This window comes from Lissotriton vulgaris, chromosome 1_1, assembly GCF_964263255.1.
Source record: "Lissotriton vulgaris chromosome 1_1, aLisVul1.2, whole genome shotgun sequence".
In the NCBI taxonomy this organism is placed as follows: Eukaryota; Metazoa; Chordata; class Amphibia; order Caudata; family Salamandridae; genus Lissotriton; species Lissotriton vulgaris.
This window is the reverse complement of record NC_141685.1, coordinates 1,668,664,152-1,668,691,275: the sequence shown is the minus strand read 5'-3', so window position 1 is coordinate 1,668,691,275 and position 27,124 is coordinate 1,668,664,152. Positions and strand designations below refer to the sequence as shown.

The 27,124-nt window shown below is 49.1% G+C and overlaps 1 protein-coding gene across 1 annotated transcript in view; it reads left to right on the top strand.

The window, feature by feature from the left end:
* The window catches only part of CEP41 (centrosomal protein 41), a 115,620-nt gene that overhangs the window by 79,095 nt on the left and 9,401 nt on the right, over window positions 1–27,124 (top strand). Inside the window, exons 7-8 of the mRNA XM_086918912.1 lie at window positions 25,970–26,139; window positions 26,238–26,305. Coding sequence (XP_086775038.1) covers window positions 25,970–26,139; window positions 26,238–26,305 — 238 coding nt within the window. The remainder of the gene's footprint in view (window positions 1–25,969; window positions 26,140–26,237; window positions 26,306–27,124) is intronic.

Here is a 27,124-nt window from a genome sequence, read left to right as displayed (position 1 = left end):
AGTTGGCGCCAATCATTATCAATACACAGTACTCCCATTCGGACTAAAGTCTGCGCCGAGAACATTCTCGAAGTGCATGGCGGTGGTAGCAGCACACCTACGGAAGAACAAGGTGTTTGTCTACCCGTACCTGGACGATTGGTTGATCAAGGCATCCTCCTTCTCGGAAGCGGGAGCACACTTCCAGAAGACGTGCGTTCTCTTGAACAAGCTTGGGTTGCTCATCAACATGTCCAAGTCTGTCCCGACTCCGGTCCAATGCATACAGTACTTGGGAGCCTCTATCAATATGCTGTCAGCAAGTGTGTCTCCTTCGGAAGAGCGACGATTATCACTCCTTCGGAAGGCTCAGGCTCTTATGACAACTCCATCTACAACAGTGAGGACGGTGTCTTCTCTACTGGGATCGATGGCCTCTTGTATCTTCCTGACGCCACACGCACGACTGCACATGAGACCGCTGCAGGAGTGCTTGGAAGACCAGTGGGATCAGAGGAAAGGATCTTGGGACGACAAGATACGACTGTCTCTGCATGCTCTTCAGTCTCTGAAGTGGTGGTGTTCAGCGGAGAATCTCCTCAGAGGGGTTCCCTTCCACAAGAACATTCCCACGCAGACTGTCGTGACGGATGCTTCTCTCCTGGGGTGGGGAGCGCACTCCGGAAACCTACAGATTCAAGGAACGTGGTCCCCGATGGAGGCCACGTATCACATCAATTTCCTGGAACTCAGAGCTGTTCACTTGGCACTGAAGGTTTTTCTTCCGTCCTTTCAGACCAACTCTCTGCTTGTACAGACGGACAATACCACCACGATGTATTACCTCAACAAGCAGGGGGGCTCGAGATCACGCACTCTGTCGCAGGAGGCGCAGACGATCTGGCACTGCCTCCTAGCCAGAGGACTGACGATAACGGCTACCCATCTGCCAGGTGTGCAGAATGTTCAGGCAGACGCACTGAGCAGACTGGTTCAGGAAAACCACCAATGGGTCATAAACGACGAAGTACTAGGAGAAGTCTTCGCAAATTGGGGAACTCCAGATGTAGATCTGTTTGCCACCGCCGAAAACAGCAAGAGCCGAGACTTCGCCTCCAGGTACTACCAGCAGGGAACGCTGGGGAATGTGTTATGGATCAACTGGTCGAACAGCTTTCTGTACGCTTTTCCACCCATTCCCCTGATTCCGGGGGTACTCATCAAGCTGGCCCGGTCCAGGGCTCGGATGATACCCATTGCCCCGGAATGGCCCAGACAGTGGTGGTTCACGGACCTGCTTCACCAGTCTCTCCTTCCTCACATTCGGCTGCCGTGCAGGCTGGACCTTCTCACAAAGTTCGGGGGACAGATGTTACACCCCAACCTCTCGTCTTTGAGTTTGGCGGCATGGCTCCTGAGATAGTGCAATATGGCCATCTGAATCTGCCCGAAGATTGCATGGACATACTGAAGGAGTCTAAGAGACCTTCCACTCGGACTTCCTATGCTTACAAGTGGAAGAGGTTCTGTAGCTGGTGCCTGTCTAAGAACCATGACCCGACGACGTGCAAGGAAGATGTCATCCTTCCTTACCTTCTACATTTGGCGCAGTCTGGACTTAATGTTCATTCCATTAAGGTTCATCTCGCTGCATTGACTGCCTACAGGAAATGCCCTTCACAGACTTCCTTCTTCCAGATCCCTGTGATCAAAGATTTTCTGGAAGGCTTGAAGAAAGTATTCCCTCCTGTCAGGCTTCCTTCGCCTTCATGGGAACTGAATGTGGTGCTGTCCAGGTTGATGAAGGAGCCTTTTGAACCTATTCATAAGGCTTCGTTGCAGCACCTGTCCTGGAAGGCGGCGTTCCTCGTGGCCATTACATGGGCCCGCAGGGTGAGTGAAATTCAGGCGTGTGTTGCCAAGAACCTTATACTGTATTTCATGCTGCTAAGATTGTTATGCATACTCACCCTAAATTTCTTCCCAAGGTTATTTTTGATTTTCATGTCAACCAGACCATAACTTTGCCTAAGTTTTTTCAGAATCCTTCATCTCCAGCGGAAAGGTCTCTCCATTCCCTGGGTGTTGAAATTTTATCTGGATAAAACCAAAGATATTCGTAGGTCTGACCAGTTGTTTATCAATTATGGATCAGTCAGGACGGGTCTTGCTACCTCTAAGCAGTCCATTTCTAGGTGGATTGTGTCCTGCATACAATTGTGTTACCAAAAAGCTAATAAGACCTTAGGAGGTAAGCCTAAGGCTCATTCCACCAGGGGCAAAGCTGCCACGACAGCCTTGCTCCGTAACGTGCCGATTGCTGAAATCTGCAAAGCAGCCACTTGGAAGTCGGTTCATACCTTTGCTAAGCCTTACTGTCTGGACACTGATGCCAGGGCAGATGCTCCAGTTGGACAGGCTTCGCTGCGGAATTTGTTCGCACAATAGTGGTGTTAATTTCTTTCTCCACCGCCGCTTTGGTGTGGGGATGGGCTTTCCATTCTATTCACTAGATTCTGACTATACACAGAGATCCCCTACTACAGAAGGAGTAGTTTCTGTCCTGTAACTCCAGTTCTGTAGTAGGGATATCTCTGTTATAGTCATAAGCGCCCGCCCTCCCCTGTGGAGATAATTCTTCATGTAAGGAATGCTACAGGTCTGGCGTGCTACGCCTTCAAAAAGAACTGAAAGTAAGAGGGACCTGCTATGCATTCTGGGATACTTCGAGAAAGTTCTGGAAAGTTCTCTTAAAGGCACAGTATCCTATTTAAGCCACATAATGGCAGCCTATGGGGCTTGTCTGTCCATGCCTTCCTCTCTATCATTCCAGAGTCTTTTACTGGTGGAGGCAAGTTTCTCTATGGTAGAAACTGGGCAGGCTGTGTTGTGTGTGGTGTTGTTTGGTGGAATTTCTAGTTGAAGTACTGGACAATGTAGCCTGTGGATATAGGCTGCATTATTTGTCCTTAAATTCTCTCTTAAGTGTCTTTGCAGTTTCGGCATGATTTGACAACTTAAGAGATTATTTTTGATTGCCGGGGTCCACGCACATGGGCGGGACTATTCACTAGATTATGACTATACCAGAGATACCCCTAATACAGAACTGGAGTTACAGGACAGAAACTACTCCTTCTTAGCTATGCCTGCTTCTATAGTACTCTTATGGAAGGTTTGTTCAAGGTAAGCTCACTTTTATATTTAAAGGTGAGCCATTCACATACTAGTGCCCTTCGACTTTTCTTTTCAAACGTCCCTTTTCAGCGTGATACCCGGTAGGGTATTCCTGATTGCTGCAAGTACTTTTATTCTTTTTATTCTGTCAGTGACAGGTTGAGTTTCCCTTTATCTGGGGCGTATGTTATTTTGTAACATGACGTACACCTTTTCTTATGCGTTTCTTGCCACTGTTTCTGCTAAAGTACTTATTCTATTGTGGGTACTTTGTTTGCCTTGTGCAGATGCTTTGTTGCCTTGTTCCCCGTTCTCCAGGGACCATCCTCTGTGTGCATTGTGGTCCTTTTAAGATATACTCCTATTGTTTAATATCCCTTATAGAGCCTTCAGTTTACCTGTGTTGATCATTGTTAGACCTGACATCATTGGCTTGAGTCTCTCCTCCATTTTTCTGTTTGCCTCCACTGTTTTACGATGTTTTGCTGGTATATGCTTTGGGCGCCGTGTCACTGCTGATCAGTGCCACAGCGCAAGTGCTCCCGATGTTAAATTGATGTATCGATTGTATCCATGTTTGGCTTATTTGGTTTACTGTCAGTCCCTAGTCTAGTGCACCAGGAGTGCCGGGGCTTGTAAATACAAATGCCGCTCGTGGGCTTGCAGCACGTGTTGTGCCACCCACAGGAGCGGCCTCGTAAAAGAATGTCTACGGGTCGGTCATTGCGAGACCCCCGTGCAGTCTTGCACTGTCACGCCGGCTGCGCAGGTATACCTACTTGCCAGCCCCTCCAACCTTCCCTTAACTTCATGTTAGTCACCCCTATGGTAGGCCTGTGGGCAGGGTGCATTGTAAGTGTAAGGTAGGACAAGCCTGACCAAGTTGGCATGTCCTGATAGTGAAGTGCCGCCATCTTCGTGCTTCACTATTGCGAGGTAGCCTGCTCTCCGTTGGATAGAATGGGCCGCCGGGATTGTTAACGCTATGATCCTAGCTGGCTCGGAGAGTACGGTGCAATGTCGAGTTTGGTATCCCTGAACTCGGGGTTTAATTACGCATCCGTTGGTGTGGATGGTTTTTGGACTCTGGGTTCGAAAGTAGTACTTTTAGAAAGTGTCTATTTTCTTGTCTAACCATATCTGGTCTCTGCTGGTCTTACGTGTGTGTGACAGGAGCTGGGTGGCTCCAAGAGGTCTGGATGAGTCAGTGTGGGATGAGTGGGACATTTACGTTGAGAGTAGGGGGAGAGTAGTTGCTGATAGCCTGCCTTGCCTGATACAATGCTGGCTCCACCTCCTGCCAAGCGACTGATGGCTCTGTGCCTGCCATGGACGATCCTAGCCCCACCTCCTGCCAGGAGGGCGATAGCTCTGCTCCTGCCAGTATCAATGCTGGCTCCACCTCCTGCGGGGCGTCTGAGGACCCGGCCCGGCTCAATGAATAGGCCAGGTGCTACTGCCTAGCTCCACCCACCGCAGACCCAGGGTGTTGGGAAACCCCCGGCATAGACAAAGGGATCAAAGACGAAAAGGGGTATAAGAGAAGGACCCCTGAACTAGGAAATCAGATCACTTCTGACAAGGAACCCTGTAACCAAGGACAAGGAGCCTGCTGATCTAAAGGACTGCCTACCCCTTCTGCCAGTGTGCTGTTGTTGGGGGAATCCTGCAGTGCTTCTTTATTTTGCCAAGGAACCAGGAGAGAGGAACTGTGTGTGTACTCTCACGCTTGCTAAGAAAATCTCCAAGGACTGGAAGAGTGCCAGTCTCCTGCTGAAGTCACAGGGCTAAAGGACTTCACCTGCTAAAAGTGCTATTTGCTGGAAGTGTGAATCCAGCACCTCTGAAAGGACCAGCAATCACGACGATCGGACGCTGGGCCCGACCGACGCCAGCAGCAACGCCAGTGAGTGGGAGTACGGCTCTAACTCCAGAGGACCTCGTGTCTGCCCCGCTGCTGATCACATCAACCGTGTGCCCTTCGACGCCGTGAGCACTGCTCACTCTGTGCAACTGCACCATCGACAACGCCTGCTGAGGCCTGATCGACACCGAAGACGCGACGCCGGATTGCTCGACGCCGCTGATCATCGAGTGCTTCATTTTCCTAAGGTACTGTGTTGTTGGGGGTCCGTGTGACTCCAGGCCCGACGTAGCGCTCCTCGCGGTCGACGCCGAACCTGTGGATTATCTTTGCCCCGGCGTTGTGTAGCTCCCGTGTGAGTTACCCTGTTGCTAAGAACTGTGTTTCCAAGAAGAAGATTTGCTTGATACTAAAAGACTTTTTCGTGCTACAAAAGAAACTACCTTTGAACTATCCTTTTTCCTTCCCAAACGTATTTATTCCGATTGTGTACAGTTTTGCCGTTATTTTGGTCTTGTGCTAAGCCTTATATAAAAATACTTATTTTTATAATACTACTGTGTCGTGTCCATTTGTAGTGTATTCACTTTATTAGTGTATGTGGTCGTAATTGCTTAACACACAGCCTCTGAGATAAGCCTGTTCTGCTCTGCCAAGCTACCGAGGGGGTGAGCAGGGGTTATCGAAGGGTGTGATCCCCTTGCCCTGACTAGAGAAGGAGTGTCCCTATTTGTCAGAAGTGCATACCTCTGCCAACTAGAGACAGCCGGTTCTAACATTGGATGCAGCGGTGAGGATTTGGACCTTGCATTTATGACCCATGTACAGTGATTAGTGTGCGCTACGTAGTGAAAGCAGACCATAACGCAGTCACAATCTGATTCGGAAGGATCCTATTTTTGTTCTCCGCTTTCCTGAAACTTGATTTTCTGAACACTGCCAGTTTTAACCATGAGTGACAACGGAGTCACTGCCCCTGCTATCGTTGTTGTGGAAGAGTTCGAGAGGAGTAAGCTAAAGAAATACAAGAAAGATGAACTGAAACACTTTTGCAACCAGTTTGAAGTTCCTACCACCGGCCTCTCGAGAAAAGATGATTTTTATAAAGCATTGCAGGCCTGGTGGGAGTCCAGAAATCCCTCTGATGTGGTGGTGGTACCCACAGAGGAAGGGGATGAGGAGGTGCCAGTGAATGGACCTGTGCCCTCTCCCGGAAGCAGTGTTTCCTCCAAAGGTCTTTCCCCTGAAGAGAGAGAAGAAAGGGCGAAAGAGCGAGCTTACAACATGGAGATGGCAAGGCTAAAGATAAATGGGCAGTTGGAGTTAGAAAATGCAAGAGGTAGAAGGGAAGCTGATTTAGAGATCAAAAAGTTGGAGTTTGAACGAGAGAAGTTAGCTTTGGAGCGTGAAGCCAGGTTGAGGGAACTGGATATCCAAGCTAAAAAGTTAGAGTTGAATCCCTCTGGTGGCAGCATTCCATCCGAGCCTGCAGAAAGTAAGTTTTACTTCCCGAAAGATGTGATCAAAGATTACAATAAGAATGAAGATATTGGTCAATGGTTTAAAGCATATGAGTTAGCATTGTTGGCCCACCAGGTCCCTGAGAAGAATTGGGGAGCGGGGTTGTGGGGTCGCTTTGTGAATGAGGGAAGAGATACCCTGTTAGACATGCCTGTTGCGGATAGGATGTCGTATGCTCATATGAAAGATGCTTTAATGTTGCGATATGGTTTAACCCCCGAGCAGTACAGACAAGCTTTTAGAGAATGTAAGAAGTTGCCTGGTACGACGTGGGTTGAATATGTGTCTTATTTTTGCAGAGCCATGGATGGTTGGGTAAAGGGCAGCAAAGTGGAAAGTTATGAAGCTCTTTATGATTTGTTTGCGTGGGAGCACTTGTCTAATAACTGTTTTCCAGAGCTGCGCCAGCACCTGATTGATAGCAAGATATCTAACCCTAGAAAACTTGCTGAGGAGGCGGACCGCTGGGTCAGTACCAGGGTCCACAAGGGTCCAGTGGGAGACTCAGCCAAAGGTGGGCAGGGTCCCCAGCAGAAGAGTGGGGGGGACAAGGGTAAACAGAAGGAGTCTCAGAAAGGGCCCCAAAGTAATCCCCAAGGGAACCAAGGGAAAGGTTCCCAGCCTCCCCCTGAGAAGAAGCCAGGGGCCCCGACAGGTAAACCTGTTCATAGGGGCCCCCTAACCTGCTACGGTTGTGGGCAGGTGGGACACCGGTTTTATGACCCCCAGTGTCCCAAAAAGGATTCGAATGCACGGCCGCGTGCACCCCCTCGTCAGTTGGCAAGTGTAGCCTTGGGAGGGGAGGAGATGGTTGTCCATGGTGGGAGGGGTCCCGCAGAAATGTCCCTGGTCTCGCTAGGAGACATGCAAATGGTCCCTCCACCCCCTCTGCCTAGTAACACTAGTAAATATAGGCAGTGGGTGACCATTAATGGCCATAGAGTGGAAGCTCTCAGAGACACCGGAGCGAGTGTGACAGCTGTCAAGTGTCACTTGGTGTCCAGAGAGCAGGTGGTTCCCCACGCATTCTACCCCGTGATAGCTGCCGATAACTCCCAGAAAGAGTGTGAGGTGGCTCAGGTTTCCTTTGAATGGGGGGGAGTTTCAGGTACTCTTCAGGTTGCTGTGAGGCCCGCCATGCCTGTCGATTGTCTCCTGGGCAATGATTTGGAAGACTCCCCTTGGGCTAAGGTGGAGCGAGCGGCGCACTTGAAAATGTTGGGTGTGCCAGAGTGGGTGTGTGCAACCACTCGATCCATGACAGCGAGTAAGGGTGTTGATGGGGTCCCGGAGCCTGAAAGTACGGCCCAGGACCCAGCTGTGAAGAGAAGAGGCAGGAGGCGCGGGAAACCGGCCCCCGTTGTTCCCGTGGTCCAGGAGGAGGTAGACCCTGAGGGGGATGCCCTGGAGCCCACAGGGGAACAAATTGCCGAACTGGGAGATCTGCCCGAGCTGACCCACTGGCAGCAGGATGATGGTCCCTCCAGGGAGGAATTCTGTGCGGAACAGAAGGTGTGCCCTTCTCTTGTGGGCATGAGGCAGCAGGCCTCAGCCCAATCCTCAGGTGATCAGTCAGGGTCACATTTTGTGTACTGGGAGAACGACCTCCTGTATAGCGAGCCTAAGGCTGCTGAGCCTGGGTCAGCCCGTGTGCTGGTGGTACCCCAGCGCTTCAGAGCCTTCCTACTGGGTTTGGCTCATGACGTACCGTTAGCTGGACATCTGGGGCAGGACAAGACCTATGACAGGCTTGTCACCCATTTTTATTGGCCTCAAATGCGTAGGGATGTAGACATTCATTGCAAGACTTGTCGCACTTGCCAGGCAAGTGGGAAAAGCGGAAGGAAGCAGAAGGCTCCCCTCCAACCTTTTCCGGTGGTCAGCACCCCCTTTGACCGGGTGGGTGTTGACATTGTTGGGCCCCTGGACCCCAAGACAGCCCTGGGCAACAGGTTCATCCTGGTCTTGGTGGACCATGCCACGAGGTACCCGGAAGCTATCCCTCTCAGGACAGTGACGGCCCCCGTGGTGGGACGGGCACTGATTGGTGTTTTCTCCCGGATGGGGTTCCCCAGAGAGGTGGTGTCCGACCGAGGCACCAACTTCATTTCGAACTATATGAAGTCTCTGTGGAAGGAGTGTGGGGTAACCTACAAGTTCACCACTCCTTACCACCCTCAAGGAAATGGGCTGGTTGAGAGATTCAACCGGACCCTGAAAGGCATGATTATGGGTCTTGAAGAACCAATGAGGCGGAAATGGGACGTCCTCTTGCCATGCCTGTTGTTTGCTTACCGTGAGGTGCCGCAGAAGGCTCTAGGGTTCAGCCCCTTTGAGCTCTTATACGGTATACAGCTACATACATGCTGCCTTTCGGAACCAGACTCGGCGCTTCAGAGAACTTGCTCAGGCAAATCTGGAGGCCAGCCAGGAGGAGATGAAGCGATGGTACGACCGGAATGCCACTCTGGTAGAGCTTCAGCCTGGTCAGGAAGTGTGGGTCATGTCCCCTGTGGAACCTTGTGCGCTCAAGGACAGGTGGACTGGACCGTTTAAGGTTGTGGAGAAGAAGAGCGATGTCACCTACCTGGTGGGCTTGAAATCTCCCAGGAACCCCTTGCGGGTCCTGCATATCAACCGTTTGAAGCCCCACTTAGAAAGGTCCGAAGTGGGCATGCTCCTAGCTACAGATGATGGGATGGAGGAGGAGAGTGAGCCTCTTCCTGACCTCCTGTATGCTAAAGAGCAAGACGGGTCAGTGGATGGTGTGGTCCTCTCTGACACACTGATCCTTGAGCAGAGACAGGATTGTCACCAACTGTTGGGGCAATTCCCGGATCTGTTTTCCTTGGTTCCGGGTGTCACGCATTGGTGTGTCCATGACGTTGACACCGGAGACAGCCCTCCTGTGAAGCACAAGGCTTACAGGGTGACTGACAAGGTCCGAGCGTACATTAAGGAGGAGGTCTCCAAAATGTTCGCGTTAGGGGTGATTGAGTCCTCTAGCAGTCCTTGGGCCAGCCCAGTGGTCTTGGTCCCGAAGGCTGCAGCGCCTGGTGCTTCACCGGAACTCCGGTTCTGCGTGGACTACCGAGGGCTCAATTCAGTCACGAAGACTGACGCGCACCCCATCCCCAGAGCTGATGAGCTCATCGATCGGTTGGGGGCTGCCCGGTATCTTAGTACGTTCGATTTAACGTCTGGGTACTGGCAGATCGCCTTGACTGATGGGGCAAAAGAGAGGTCAGCATTCTCCACACCAGATGGGCTATACCAGTTCCGGGTGATGCCCTTTGGGATGAAGAATGCCCCTGCCACCTTCCAGAGGTTGGTCAACCAGGTCTTGGCTGGACTGGAGGAATTCAGTGCCGCCTACCTGGACGACATCGCAGTGTTCAGCGCCAGCTGGGAGGAACACTTGCGCCACCTCCAGGAAGTGTTGTTGGCCCTGCGCGGAGCAGGCCTCACAATCAAAGCCAGTAAGTGCCAGATTGGGCAGGGTTCTGTGGTGTACTTGGGGCACCAAGTAGGGAGCGGTAAGGTGACCCCCCTGCAACCCAAGATTGATACCATCCTGGCTTGGGCCCCGCCCAAAACCCAAATGCAGGTGAGAGCCTTCTTAGGACTCACGGGTTATTACAGGAGGTTTGTCAAGGATTACGGCAACATTGTGCACCCCTTGACTTCGCTGACTTCCAGGAAGCAGCCACGAAACGTGATCTGGACTGATGCCTGTCAAACGGCCTTTGACACCCTGAAAACTGCAATGTGCACAGCACCTATACTCCAGGCACCCGACTTTTCGAAAGAATTCATTGTTCAGACGGACGCTTCAGAGCATGGCGTGGGGGCTGTTCTAGCTCAGGTGAATGAAGAGGGCCGAGACTTGCCTGTAGCCTTCATCAGTAGGAGGTTACTTCCCAGGGAAACGAGGTGGAGTGCGATAGAGAGAGAAGCATTTGCTGTGGTCTGGGCGCTGAAGAAGCTAAGACCCTACCTGTTTGGGACTCACTTCCGGGTTCAGACAGACCACAGGCCCCTCAGATGGTTGATGCAAATGAGGGGTGAGAATCCAAAACTGTTGAGGTGGTCCATTGCTCTACAGGGGATGGACTTTACGGTGGAACACCGCCCTGGTACAGATCACGCCAATGCTGATGGTCTGTCCAGATTTTTCCGCCTTAGTGATGAAGACTCCCTAGGTTAAGGGTAGTTCTCCCCACATTTCAGCTGGAGGGGACACGTGTTAGACCTGACATCATTGGCTTGAGTCTCTCCTCCATTTTTCTGTTTGCCTCTACTGTTTTACGATGTTTTGCTGGTATATGCTTTGGGCGCCGTGTCACTGCTGATCAGTGCCATAGCGCAAGTGCTCCCTATGTTAAAATGATGTATCTATTGTATCCATGTTTGGCTTATTTGGTTTACTGTCAGTCCCTAGTCTAGTGCACCAGGAGTGCCGGGGCTTGTAAATACAAATGCCGCTCGTGGGCTTGCAGCACGTGTTGTGCCACCCACAGGAGCGGCCTCGTAAAAGAATGTCTACGGGTCGGTCATTGCGAGACCCCCGTGCAGTCTTGCACTGTCACGCCGGCTGCGCAGGTATACCTACTTGCCAGCCCCTCCAACCTTCCCTTAACTTCATGTTAGTCACCCCTATGGTAGGCCTGTGGGCAGGGTGCATTGTAAGTGTAAGGTAGGACAAGCCTGACCAAGTTGGCATGTCCTGATTGTGAAGTGCCGCCATCTTCGTGCTTCACTATTGCGAGGTAGCCTGCTCTCCGTTGGATAGAATGGGCCGCCGGGATTGTTAACGCTATGATCCTAGCTGGCTCGGAGAGTACGGTGCAATGTCGAGTTTGCTATCCCTGAACTCGGGGTTTAATTACGCATCCGTTGGTGTGGATGGTTTTTGGACTCTGGGTTCGAAAGTAGTACTTTTAGAAAGTGTCTATTTTCTTGTCTAACCATATCTGGTCTCTGCTGGTCTTACGTGTGTGTGACAGGAGCTGGGTGGCTCCAAGAGGTCTGGATGAGTCAGTGTGGGATGAGTGGGACATTTACGTTGAGAGTAGGGGGAGAGTAGTTGCTGATAGCCTGCCTTGCCTGATACAATGCTGGCTCCACCTCCTGCCAAGCGACTGATGGCTCTGTGCCTGCCATGGACGATCCTAGCCCCACCTCCTGCCAGGAGGGCGATAGCTCTGCTCCTGCCAGTATCAATGCTGGCTCCACCTCCTGCGGGGCGTCTGAGGACCCGGCCCGGCTCAATGAATAGGCCAGGTGCTACTGCCTAGCTCCACCCACCGCAGACCCAGGGTGTTGGGAAACCCCCGGCATAGACAAAGGGATCAAAGACGAAAAGGGGTATAAGAGAAGGACCCCTGAACTAGCAAATCAGATCACTTCTGACAAGGAACCCTGTAACCAAGGACAAGAAGCCTGCTGATCTAAAGGACTGCCTACCCCTTCTGCCAGTGTGCTGTTGTTGGGGGAATCCTGCAGTGCTTCTTTATTTTGCCAAGGAACCAGGAGAGAGGAACTGTGTGTGTACTCTCACGCTTGCTAAGAAAATCTCCAAGGACTGGAAGAGTGCCAGTCTCCTGCTGAAGTCACAGGGCTAAAGGACTTCACCTGCTAAAAGTGCTATTTGCTGGAAGTGTGAATCCAGCACCTCTGAAAGGACCAGCAATCACGACGATCGGACGCTGGGCCCGACCGACGCCAGCAGCAACGCCAGTGAGTGGGAGTACGGCTCTAACTCCAGAGGACCTCGTGTCTGCCCCGCTGCTGATCGCATCAACCGTGTGCCCTTCGACGCCGTGAGCACTGCTCACTCTGTGCAACTGCACCATCGACAACGCCTGCTGAGGCCTGATCGACACCGAAGACGCGACGCCGGATTGCTCGACGCCGCTGATCATCGAGTGCTTCATTTTCCTAAGGTACTGTGTTGTTGGGGGTCCGTGTGACTCCAGGCCCGACGTAGCGCTCCTCGCGGTCGACGCCGAACCTGTGGATTATCTTTGCCCCGGCGTTGTGTAGCTCCCGTGTGAGTTACCCTGTTGCTAAGAACTGTGTTTCCAAGAAGAAGATTTGCTTGATACTAAAAGACTTTTTCGTGCTACAAAAGAAACTACCTTTGAACTATCCTTTTTCCTTCCCAAACGTATTTATTCCGATTGTGTACAGTTTTGCCGTTATTTTGGTCTTGTGCTAAGCCTTATATAAAAATACTTATTTTTATAATACTACTGTGTCGTGTCCATTTGTAGTGTATTCACTTTATTACTGTATGTGGTCGTAATTGCTTAACACACAGCCTCTGAGATAAGCCTGTTCTGCTCTGCCAAGCTACCGAGGGGGTGAGCAGGGGTTATCGAAGGGTGTGATCCCCTTGCCCTGACTAGAGAAGGAGTGTCCCTATTTGTCAGAAGTGCATACCTCTGCCAACTAGAGACAGCCGGTTCTAACAATCATGAAGTGTTTGTTATTTCTTCAGCAACCCATTACGATATTAAGCCCCACGCAGTCATCATGAATATCTTTTATAGCCAGGGGGCATGTTTTCATTTATTGTTATCTTTCTTTCCATTTAGGTAGTAATGGAAAGGGGGGCGGGGCATAATCTTTGACCTATGCAGAATTTTAGCTAGGGCCTAAGGCCTTTTCTAGTGCATTGGAAGTTCTTGCTGTTTGTCTTTTACTTTGCATTGGCAGGAAGGTTTCCTGCCACTGCTATCTTGAGTTCTTTCTTAAGCTATGACTCAGTGGGCATTGGTTATCAAGACCCACCTAAGGCAATGTTCAGATCCCACGACTGCCGCAAGGTGACTTTGGTCCTGTGCCACTGTCCTTTCTATTTTTTCTCTGTTTCATTCCTGAGAGGATATAATTTCTTGTCTTATCTGGAATAGTTTATTTCCCTTTCTTCCTATAAGCATTGTTTATTTGCCAATTTTGGCATTTTACCGTTTGGTTGTTATTCAGATGTCGTAATCTAACTCCTCATTTTTGTCAGTGTTGTGGCCAAAATGTTCATCCAGGTATTTCCTTCTAGAACGTTAGTCCCTTGGATGGTATAGTTCTATCTTTTAAAAGATTGTTTTCTGAGGTGGCCCTTACTATCCTTTTTCTGAAGGATTTTTCCCTCAAAGGATGTGATGAGGATTTTATTTCTCAAAGGTCCATTATACAATTTCTAATCTTTTGTGAATTCCGTCTGCTTGGAGAAATTGTTTCTTCTTTTTACCCCTCTTTTCCTTTGGAGGATGGTGGTCTGTTTCCCTCTCTTGGTTATGATTACATTGCGTCTCCGGTAAGACATTTCTTACTGACCCAAATCCTTGTTGTGCTTGTATGCACTGCCATTCATTGGCTCACGTCTGAGCATACCCTGCCAACTTATGGCGAACAAAGCGGTACAAAAGGGGGTGGTGATGGACGGGGCATCTGTACCAATCAAACACTCACACCCAGTCTAGAGATCTGGGTTTATTCCATCACCGTTCTTTAGCCCACTCTGCCACCCCAGTTATTTCCGGTCCAGGGAAGGCATGGCGTGGCAGTTCGGGCTGGACTGTTCCCATGAGGCACAGGGTCAGACTGATCTGCACCACCCTCTTTTGTACCGATTTGTTCGCCATAAATTGGCAGGGTATGCTCAGACGTGAGTCTCTTGCTCACTTGCCACTGGATTCAAGCAAGCCGGGCTGAAGACTGCTGAAATGCCAGAAACCGGTCCTCGAAAGCTTGTTTCCGGTCCTGGGAAGGCATGGCTTGGCAGTTCGGGCTGGACTGTTTCCATGAGGCACAGGGTCAGACTGATTTGCATATGGCCATGTCTGAACTGGGGTGGCAGAGTGGGCTAAAGAACGGTGTGACTTTTGTCCCTGCACTTCTCATGATACTCTGGTTTGACCTCGAATTGGTTGTTGCTTATGCGTTTCATTTTTTACCTTTCGCCTCTGGGCTACGATGTGTCAAAATCAACTCCAAACAAGAGGACTTTCCAAATATTTTTCGGTGGAGCGCGCCCACCACGTACCTGGTGGCAAGCCGCGCCTAGGGAATCCACCACGACCAGTCCTGGCGCGCATTTGTAACTTCAGCGACGCCATTTTGCAGGCCGCACGCATTGCCCCACCAATCAAAATTGAGAATTCAGAGATTGCCTTCTACCCTGACTACACGGCGGCGGTGGCACAATGGCGACGAAGCTTCACGGAGGTGAAGAAGGAGCTCCGCACCTGAGAAATAAAGTACTCTATGATTTTTCCTGCCAGACTGCGCGTGGAATCTGAAGGCGAGACGTGGTTTTTCGAGTCCCCAGGGAAAGCACGAGACTGGCTGGAGGGATGGCGTCCGGCTCGTGGACCAAGGAACCGAGGTTCACCGCACAACAATCCGGGAGGAGAGGGGCGACACACAGATAACTGACTTTCCTGACTTTACTTCACGGATGATCCCAGGCTAGGCTGCGGAATGAAGGGTCCGACAGACGATTTCGAAGGGAACCATGCGGTGGGGTTGCCGGGGGTGGCAGGACGCACAGTTGAAAATGGGGTCTACCGTAGCAGACGGTTGACACTGCCGACAAGAAACTGAGGACTCCCAACAGGTAGGAGATATCGAACCTATGCAGCGCTATCGTGACAATCTTCGAGGGGAGGGATCAAAATGGTCGCTAATGACTCGCCCTCACAAGTTATGCAAGTTACGAGGGATAGTAAGCGCTCTGCTCAGTTGGGGAGGTGGACGGTTTCAGATCCACCGGGCAGGGAGGCAGGGTGTGGGGTACGGGATTACAGCATCACACTGTTTATTTGGTTGTGTTTGAATGTTAAAGTTTCACAATCTCTCCTTAGGATGGTGTTCAAACTGTACGGGCAATGGATGTCCAATTACGAGCGATGTTGCATAGCAGTGGGGGGCCCGCCTGCGCAGGTTGTGCCCTGATACTGGTTTGGGAGGGAACCACAGTCGAACGATTCACACCACACCACACAAGCAATGCTAGGTAGCGAGGTGCAAGACACTGACGGTCATACACAGCAAATGGTCTCCCCCTCCTTGAATGTCATTTCCTGGAACGTGAACGGGTTGGGCCACAAGATTAAAATGGGTCTAGTCCTGCAATACTTGAAGAGGAAGGCCCCCACAGTGGTTCTACTACAAGAAACGCACCTGACTGGAATGGCCTGCAAAGCACTAAACCGCTGGGGGTTTAAAATGGCCGTGCATGCGGAGTTCACCACTGGATGCTCCGGGGGGGTGGGTGTGCTGATACAGAGGAGCTCTCCACTGGTGATCAAGAAAACTTGGACGGATGACCAGGGACGATTCGCAGCAATCACTTGCCAATGGGAGGGGCGTGTATACAATATGATCAGTGCATATATCCCCGCGACGCTTCACCAGACAGCCTTCCATGACCTTGGGAAACTGTTGCTCGACTTACTTGAGGGGGAACTAATCATAGGGGAAGATCTTAATACAGTGGTCGACGCAACACTTTACCGTAAGCCACCCCGAGGTGATGCCAGATCCAATCAGACCCTTAGGGAATTCATAGATTCCATGGGACTGACCGACATGTGGAGGCTAGCACCCGACTGAGTGCCAGTACACCTTCCACTCGGGGGCTCATAACAGTCTATCCAGGATAGACTATATATTGACATTAGCGGTGGCTCCAGAGCAGGTCACGGTGATTGAACACCTACCACAGGGGATCTCAGACCACTCCCCGATTCAATTTACCTACACTACACAGCTTCCCCGAAGACCGAGAATCTTCCCACTGCACCCTGGCTACCTAAAGAACTGTAAGATTGCCAAGACGTTAGTAACCACTACGGAACACTATTTTGCCAAAAATGTATCGACAGTAGACTCACCGTCCATTCTCTGGGAGGCATATAAATCTGTAATTAGGGGACAGGCCACATCGACTATTACCCAACATAAGCGGGAACACAGGTAGGCCCTTGACTCCCTAGAAGCGGCAGCACAGCAGGCGGAAACAACACACACAATGACTCCCGACCCTACCACAGCGCGAACGATGACACTAACAGCTCAGGAATATCGTGCATATAAGGAGGACATGGCAAAGACTCGGCACACAGACACTCTGCACAAGATATACGAGCGGGGGACAGGACAGGGAAAATGTTTGCGTGGTTAGAAAGGAAGGAAAGGGCAGAAAGGTGGATCGCCCAACTAACATTGGGAGATGATACACATACCACAGATCCCCGTCTGATAGTGGAGGAATTGGCCACCTATTATGAAAGGGTATATATGCCACGAGTTACAGCAACGGTAGAGGGATGCATGGGATTCTTACACGATATACCACTGACCACAATCTCCCTAGAGGACATACATACACTTGAGGAGGACCTGACATCGGAGGAGGTCGGGAAAGCGATAGCGGCGATGGGGCCTAATGGCTTACCGGTGGAGCTTTACAAAAAGGTAGCAAATAAGATCACCCCCCACTTACTTAATATGTACACTGACTGTTTAGCGCAAGGTATGCTACCTAAAGACCGACGATTGGCCACAATTGTGGCGATCCACAAGCCAGGTAAACCTCTGGAGCAATCCTCATCCTATCGACCGATATCCCTAATGAACGCTGAAGCAAAGATATTGGCGAAAGCACTGGCGCTCAGACTACAGTCGCACCTTGCGACATTGGTCCACCCCAACCAGTCAGGCTTCATGCCTGGACGGAACACCTCCCTTAACCTACGACGCCTTAACGGGGTATTAGCCTGTACTCATTTGCTCCAGGAAGATGCAGCCATCTTCTCCTTAGATGCCACGATGGCGTTCGACTTAGTGGAATGGCCGTTCCTCTTCGCAGTACTTCGCAGGATGGGTTTTGGCCCCAAATTTTGTGGGTGGGTCAAATTACTGTGCACGGCGCCTCTGGCACACGTAGTGGCAAATGGTCATATCTCAAGAGAAATCACATTGGGACGGGGAACACAGCAGGGATGCCCGCTCTCCCCGCTCCTCTTTGCGTTAATATTAGAACCCCTGGCGACGTGGATACGCACGTCGCTGTTACTCCGAGGGATAACATGGGAAGCAGATTGGGAGGACAGGATCTCCCTTTATGCGGATGACGTGCTGATATATCTAACGTCCCCGACAGAGTTCCTGATGGGACTGCTATCACGACATATGGTAAGCTGTCCGGGTACACCATAAATTGGGCAAAGTTGTTGCTGTATTTGCTGCACAGCCTAGTGCCTACGCTCCCCCCTGACTGTCCCTTACAAATAGTGGTATTGTGTGGTTACTGCTTACTAAGTCAGTGTGTACCAAATTATGTAAGAAAGAAAAATGTCTTTCTAGAGTCCCCTCACTCACCGGGGTTGCCCCACGGTGACATGCTTCATCATTGGGGCCGTCCCAGTTCTCTACGAAAAGGGGCGTGCTGCGACAAGGCGACTACGCTGGAGCACTGGTTTTGTGAGATGACTATGTGTGGTGTAAGTGTGGTGATGGTGGAGTGGGTGTGAAATTAAAAATACCGTGCTAGTGGGCCTCAACAATTTATTTTGCTCCTAGTGTGGTGTAAAAATTAAAAAGGGGTAACACTGTATTCTAACTTTAATTGAGCTAGATCAGTGTTATGGTCAACATGTTTCAAGCTCCCCCAAGCTTTTCATCAGGACCATACAGGGTCCAGCCCTGTATTGCCACTCCTGTATTCAAATGAAAAGTGTTGTAAAAATAAATACAAATTATTTATATTATACGCTGTTAATAATAAAACATGCGTGTTTTTGTACATACGGTTTGTAATTTACTTGAAATGGTAAACGAGTGTTTGATTACACCCCATGGTCTTAGGCAAGGGCAGGAACGCCTCGTGGAAACATTGTTCCTATCGGCAAACCCGCTCGGTACTACCTGATGGCTCCTCACCCGACCGGTATTTAGCACGGTATTTTTAATTTCACACCCACTCCACCATCACCACACTTACACCACACATAGTCATCTCACAAAACCAGTGCTCCAGCGTAGTCGCCTTGTCGCAGCACGCCCCTTTTCGTAGAGAACTGGGATGGCCCCAATGATGAAGCATATCACTGTGGGGCAACCCCGGTGAGTGAGGGGACTCTAGAAAGAAATTTTTCTTTCTTACATAATTTGGTACACACTGACTTAGTAAGCAGTAACCACACAATACCAACCAGGTCTCTGGACCCTTCACATTGGGTTCCTGTATTGCATATACTGACGGGAGGCCGACCTGGTTTGGTCTAACCTCCTTCTCCCTCCATTTTTTGTTGATCCTTACAAATAGTGACCAGGGAGTTTAAATACTTAGGAATCTACATTACCCCACAAGCTAACGTATTTATGGACGAAAAGCTGCTACAACCCCTAAAGCGACTAAAATCTGATGTTACACACAGGAGAGCCCTCCCATTGACACGTCTGGGAAGAGCAGCCCTCTTTAAAATGCTGGCGCTTCCTAGGTTCCTCTATACGCTCCAGAATACCCCTTTCCCGGTACCTACTTCCTATTTTAAGGCCATCGAAGCGGAAATTACCTCCTTGCTATGGGACGGAAAACGGATGTATGATGTTACAACGCATGCTTTTACCACGCATGCCGTTACAACGCAGTTTTTACAACGCATACCATTACAACGCAGAGCGCTTTGGGGTGCTGGATAGTGAATAGTTTAATTTACTATACTAACTCCAGTCCCCGTGGATAGTAGGGAAGGTGTTGGATAGTAAATTAAATCTATTCCCTATCCTAAAGCGCCCCCCAGCGCAATGCGTTGTAATGGTTTGCGTTGTAATGGTTGCATCGTAATGGTAGTACGTTGTAAAAGTTTCGTTGTAAAGGCTGTTTACCACGGAAAACCTGCACGCATAGCACAATCTAAATTGATACGTAGCTGGTATGACGGGGGATAGCCTTGCCCAGTGTTTGATTATATTACTGGTCGGCACACATGGAGATCATTAATCAATGGCTCCTCAAGACCAACCGGCCTATAGACTGGACCGGAGTGTGCTACTGGTGGAGCGTGTGATGATTTATATATGTTATACAAACAAACGACGGCACGCATTAACAGGCCCCACGGCTCACACAGTAAAAATTTGGCAAACTGCACGGAGGGTCCTGGGATGGGAGGGAGTACTAACACTGGCCACTCCGCTATGGGAAACACGCAGCTTAGGCACCCTAGCGAACACTAAGGGATTCAGGCAATGGGACCTAATCGGTATTACAAAAATTGGCGATCTGTGGGTGAAGGGAGAAATTGTTACATTCGCAGCTCTTTCAAGAGAAATACAGGCTAGCAAACACTGAGGCCTACCGCTACGCCCAAATTAAACACGCCCTTCAAAGCGCCATCCCCCTAAGCACTACACTAGTCGAATCCTTGCCCCTCAAAGACTGAATCCTTACAGACCACATGGATAAAAAAGCCACATCACAAACGATTGTCGTTTTACGTAGCAAATGGGAGGTGGAGTTGGGAGACATAGAGGACTCGGATTGGATGAACGCGCTAGCATCAGCCAGGGAGGCAGCAATCCCATCTCGCTTAAAGCTAGTGCAACTTAAAGTGCTGCATCGTATATACTACCCCCGCACCACGATACACAAGCTCGGGCAGACGGCCGACCCACTCTGCCTTAGGGGATGAGGTCAGATAGGAACATATTTCCATATAATATGGGACTTTCCAAAAATACAACTTTACTGGGAACACGTCCTAAACGCGATTTCGGAGGCAAAAGGGGTGGAGGACCAACAAGATCCTAGGTGCTGCCTATTACATTTTATGGCGACCAACAGACCTAAATCTGGGACTACGAACTTGGGCTACACTTGGGTTGGCGACGGCAAAGAGGAATATAGCCAGGAACTGGGGATCCGGGGAGGTGCCCACGCAAGCACAATGGGAGAATGATATTGATGCAGCGATGGTAGCTGAGAAAGCAGTCTATACGCACCGGGGATGCCCCAAAAAGTGGTCCAGAATATGGGGGAAACGGAATGAATACCGAGGGAACATCTGTGAACCGCCAGATACATCCTCTACCCCTGAAGACCGTCCATAACGTTCAGAGAGACCCACTGTCACATTTGCACCGATCATGCATGGAGGGTAGGGAGGGGTGTTCTATGGGAATGTTGTCTATGATGCGTACCTAAAATGTACTGATAACTTTTGGTCTATATATGCTGAAGTGTGTACAACATTGACTCGTTAATAATGGAGATGATTGTTGTTTAATAATGTATGTAAACTCCTGACACTGAAATGAAAATAAAGAATAAAAAAAGTATAGGATTTACAACCTTTTTTTTAATTTATTTTAAAAAAAATTGTAAAACCTTTATTGTGCAATATCCGCAGACAATTACGGGCCTACAACCATCCGGCCGGCCTCGGCGTCAATTGAAGCACATACGCAAATTATACGGTGACTCAGTAGTACCTCAACACAAAATAGCGAGCATTCCAAATTACATTGAAGGCATATCGGACTGCTGAGACACAGGAGGAATTAAGGTTCGTTTTTTAAATTTTAAGGTGAATTTTAGAGTTTAGAAAAGAAGAAGGATCAGAAGCCATACAATCCGCCAAGGCACAGAGTGGGCAATGCATACCACAGGATATCAAAAGAGCGTAAAACACAGTCGGAAGAGCGGCACATTGATACGCATATCAGGAAAAAGAGCACATATTCATGTTTCGTACCAGTCATTACCCACCCCCTACCGAGCCTCCCAGCTGATCCAGAAGAAGGGAAAGAAAAGATGAAGAGAACTAAGGAAAGGAAGAGAAGAAATAAAGGCCCATAGGAACTTAAAACGCACAAAACAACCCCCCCCCCCCAACTCCCACCCTACACTCATGCAGAGGCTACGGCCTACCTCCACCCTAGCAGTGTGTCTGTCGCCCAGGAAAAGAGTACCCGAAATATAGATATAGAAAAGAGAAAGAAAGAAAAGAAAAAGGTCATAAATGTATCCTCCACCCCAAGAGCAACAGTCAACAACAGTAGGCAATCAATACGGTAGAAAATGGGGAGAGGTATCACATACTGCGCAAATAAGTGTGTCATAGGAACACTCCGATCCGATCCCCCGCCAGCCAATTAAACATCAACCGTGAAGGAGAACCTCTTAGCCCTGGCCTGTTCGAGTGAGTCCCTCAAGGTATGCCCGCCGAGTGAAGCCCGTCCCAGCCAACACAAAAGAACAAAATGTCCTCGCAAGGCGGAAGAGCGGCATGCAAATACAAAATGGACGTTGCCGATCACCAATAGATCCATCTGCACTGGCGACCATCACCCCCAGTTCCATCCGATGACACGAATTCCACAGCAAGGGAACAAGGGAGAGGAAGGAGGAGGTAGTCACTGGAGCCAACAGTTGCGAGAACAGTGTCTGGGCCAGTAGTGGCGGAACAAAGGACGAAGCCACAGTCCTCAGCTGTGAGAAAAATCCTTCAGTATAGTAGAAGCAGACGGACAGCTGTCCGCAGGCACCAACGCAGTTCGGGATCATCCATTCCCCTCCGCACCAATGTGGAACCATAGTATCCACCTCAAAGACATGCAGAGGCAGATCCTCACACATCTGGGAGCCATCTGACCGTAGTCGCCCCAGTGTGAGCGCGATATCGTCCAGCTTTCTTCCCAACTCTCGGGAACCATCCTCCCACACGGACTGTAAGTCACCAAGGGCAGCAAGAACGTCGCTACAGGACAGTGCAGGCTGTATTCCCAACACCATATCTTGACGCGGTGATTTGCGCTTCCCATCACATAGCACTTCAATAGGCATGTTAATGCACTCCATCTTATTCAGGCAGCCATCAGGCGTTTCCACCTTGTAGGAAGAATGGAGGTGAAGCAGGGGCGAGGCCAGCTCGGGCGGGCCGCAATCCGAATCTCCAGGGCCTCCAAAGCACACGTCTAAGGAGCGGTCTCCGGTAATGGTCATCCCCTCTCCGACTCAGGGTTAGCAGCAAATTCGGGAGCGGCCCGCGAAAACCGGGTAAGTTCGAAAATGGAAACAATACAGCTCACCTCCAACTTCGAGCAATTAAATAGTATGCCCAGTGAGCCCCATCTCGAGGAAGTACTCCGATCGCGTAGCGTGACAAGCAGCGCTCCTGCAGAAGAAGCGTTACTTTTGTTTTCCCCTCGGTAGTGATTTCGTCCCGGAGGACCAGCTCCGCCAGGCTCAGCTGGCCGCTGTTGATCAGCTGATACCCGGCCGTATTTCGCGGCAGAGGTCCCGGCTCCAGGGTTGGTGAGGCCGCCAGCTACCTTCGAGGATTTCTCCGGTTAAAAGGCAGGCAGAGACATCGGGATCACGCGAGTGATGCCTGTGCGCATTCACCGGCCCCCGCTATAGCGCGATCACAGGATCATGAGCAGGATCGCAATGCGGGGCTCGGAGGCTTGCAGAGCCGGGAGCCTACGCGTCCACTCCGACCGCCATCTTGGCTCCTCCCCACAAACAACCTTTTTTAGGTCTCGCCTAACGTTGCAGCGCGCATACGCTTCTCCTTCTGCAAGATATATTGTGGATGAGGGGTTTCAGAAGGGGACTTGAAACCCCGCCCCTCATTTCCATTGGCTGAAGTCATCGTGTAAAACGCTGGCCTCGGATTCGAACGGAGCCTTTTTTATTGCTGCCCTTTCCCCTTTTCGTCTGGCGCATCCGGACTGGATCGTCTTCTTCACGGCTGTCGTGAAGCAATTTCTTATCTTTAGAGGGCCATCTGTTTCTAATTAGCTCATCGCTTGTTTTTTTCAGTAATAGTTTCTTCCTATCACATGCCTTCAGTATAGTTCTTTGTATTTGTATATCTATGCCTTCCTCATGCTGTGTTCTCCGTGCCTTATTTCCCCATCTCACATGTCTTGTCATCTCCTCTTCTCTCCTGCCTTCCTTTCTTCTTTGTCCCTCCTTTTCATCAGCACCTGTCGCTCTCCTTCGCCATCACTCAGAGCTAGAGCCACTGCTGTCACATGAACGGCCCATCACCGGTGGCGGCGAGACCCCTTAAAGAGAAGGTTCTTCCAGTGGATACACACGGGCCTCTCAGAAAGGATTAGGCAGCGCGGTCAACGGACGGGCTGGACAGGGAATGGCCCGGCGCAGAGGAGCAGGGGCCACCTTCCTGTAAAACAATATTATGGGTTGCCTGCGGCCAAGCGTGACATAAGCAGTGCACATGCACCGGGGATGGTGAACCGGGGACGTTCCGCATCAGAGGCTCCAAGGTGTTTAGCCCTCTCTTTTGTGGCAGGAGGATGCGCGCCCCCTGCCAGAAGACTGGAAAGCGACCGGTAGCCAATAGCAGCAATCTGCAAATCTTGCCTGAGCAAGGTGCATGCAATTACACGTCTAGTGCAGTAAGAACCTTGTAATTATGTAGCAATGGATGCGCAAACCATTTAACACGAATGAAAGAGAAAATGTTGCACGAAGATAAAAAGTATATGGAAGAAAAAGAAAATTGTGTGCAGAAAATGTTAAGACCGAAACGATAAATGGGGAGGATAAAGAGTAGGGATAGTGGGAGTATGTAAGGAAAAATGTAGTATTAGCGTAAAAAAGTAATGTTGTTGATTATGTATGTTCTTAAGATTTCTGGGCATGTTACCTTAATAAAAAGTATTATATTTTTTCATAAAATAATAACACAGTGTGTACTTGTAATTTATTTTGTGACACATTATGTTGCAGTGTATGGCAAGCGTGATAAGGACTTTGTGGAAAACCCACAGCCACAGAACTAGTGATCCTGAATATTGGGCACAAAGAAGGATAAAGGCAGGAGAGAAAAGGATAACTATAATATAACTATAATAAGGTGTAAAGAGTGTTGGTTGCCGCACTTCTCTGGTTCATAAATGGATTCAGTGCCATATGGATGCATTTACATGGTTCTAGTGAAAGCAGACGGAAGGAGTTATTTTGGTTGCTGTGGGTATTTCTTCCACTGAGCAGCATGAGAACTGCGTTAAAAATACTTTCCACTCCTTTTAAAGGCGTGAAAATAACGTTAGATGTAGGAGATTAAATCCTGTGGGTTAGACCTTTAATGTGTCTCTAGCAGGAGACAGGCGCCTACACTCTCCAGCAGGTCTGCCACTCTACACCCACACAGCAATCGGGATCATGACAGTGCTTAATTTGTAAACACAAGCGATCGCAAATGCCTTATAGAAATGATAGGATTAGCCCCGGATAAAGTGCGGGGAGCCCCTATCGGGCGGCATTGCCACTGCCGAGCTGGGCGCAGCACTCAAAGCACCACAGGGCTCTGCCCCCATCACACTCTTTGTTTTGTTTTTGCAACTGTAATAAGCGTGCGCCGTCTTCACGGACACCAGGCAATGCAATGGTGTTGCTTTTGGTATTGTAAATAACAATGCCTTTTTTTAAAAGAGTTTTATATAGCGCAAACTAGACCCAAGGACATCTGGTATCAGAGCGCTTTACATCACCACCAATTGCGTTACAGATGAGCCCATTCAATTTTGTCAGGTACGGGGAGATTGAGTGATATGCTCAGAATCACAGGATGTTGAGCATCGTTGCCAGGACTCGAACCCGGTTCCCCAGCTTTGAGGTCGACCTCTCTAGCCATAATGCTACATCCTCTCCCCAATAGTTATTGAAGAACAATTGAAGGATGGCAGGTCATTTTACTTAATCTTTCTACAGGACCATGAAAGATTTTTATTACTGTCAATCATGCAAGCAATTAGAGTCTGGATGGCTCGGAAATTGTACATATTCTTTCAGGCTATCGACTTCTCAGATTGTGTCTCATTATATCACATCTATTTAGTAAGATATGTGAAATTGGCATTCTTGTACCAGTGTCCAAAAGGCTTCCAGTCTAGATGAAGAAGACAGGATGGTCACTGAATCCTTAAGGTCCTTCTCCCCCCCACCTTAAGACAAACAGCCTCCACTCCCCCCCCCCTCCCTTCAGAGCCTTGAGGTAGTTGGTATGTTTGTGTTGCAGATGCTCAGCGGCCCCTGGTATCTAAGTGGAAAAAACTGACTTTTATGCCCCATGCTATGAATAAGAGCACCTTTCACCGGCATTCATATCCATGTATAACGGAAGCTCTTCCATTAATGATGTTAAATAATGCAACTATGAATAAAAGAGGTCCCTCTGAACAAATGCTAGTTGTGCTGGTACAGATCTCGACGATAATATAAAGGAAGATGAAGTAAATGAGGGTGATGTAGTTGAAGGTTGTTATGTAGTTATAATGTTTCACATTCTGAAGATGTAGGATAGTATGGAGAAGCAAGTTTAGATTTCATTTACTGGTAAAGCTCAGTTTAGGGCTGTGACCGATGTACCTGATTTCCAACAGTGTCATCAGTGGTGTGGGAGAGCTGGACGTTGGGAAAGGCACAAAGGGCAAAACTGATTCTGAAGCAAACCAGAGCCCCAGAACGCTAGACAAACCCTACGCTGACTGCCCATTCCTGTTGCTGGATGTGCGAGACCGTGATGCCTACGAGCAGTGCCATGTGATTGGAGGTAGGAAAGGGATGAAAGAAAGTACAGAGGAAATGGTAACATATCAGCACTATTTGGTAGATCTGAATATAAACGTGCTTTTTGTCTTGTTTTTGTAGCTTACAGTTACCCCATCGCAATGTTGTCCAGGACGATGAACCCTTACACAAACGAAATTTTGGAATTTGTATCCTTCGCCTGAGTTTTCTTATATATGGTGTGCTCAAGAGTTAACTCTTTGATACCCTCCAGCAGCAATGCCCTTGGTTCGAAAACTGCGACCCACTCTCTCCAGGCAAACTTCAGATTGATGTTTGTCTTTGCAGTCTTTGTAATACTTCTCTGTACATAACGCACACGCACAAGTAAATACAAGCAATCGTACAGAGCAGCCTTCTACCCCAAAGATGAATTTTATAGTGGCAATTGAATTCACAGGTTTAGGCAATTTGACCGGGCTGAGATTAATAAGAAAAAGAGTATGAGGCACTGAGGATGGATATCTTCGATTTTATATAATCTTGAGTTGGTGGGCAAACACCACATTGGTATATTACCAAAATAAGGTAAAACTAAAAAAAATATTCTTGCATTCTGTTGTTGGACCAAATGGAGTGTGGTCACAAGAGCCACACATCTATTTATTCCCTGAGTAAATCTTGACTCAGGTAATGTGTTAATTTCAGAAATATTTGTTTTTTATTTATTTACCTTGTTTTATTTCTTCATTTTGTCACTTCAAACCTCTTCGATATGCACTTAAGTTCAAATGATTTAATATGATAATTTGTTACAAAACTGGATTATAACTATTCGTTCTGAAAAATGGGAGAAATATTAGAGATTATAAGGCTCGTGTTTTAGGAAGTGTGGAAAAAGTTGGGCAAATTTAAATTTGCTAGTTTCCTGATAGTGATGTTTGTTAAGAGTATTTTTTGTATTTAATAGGTCATGGGAATTTTTTATGTATTGGCATAATTAAAGAAATGTAAACATAATTGTGGAT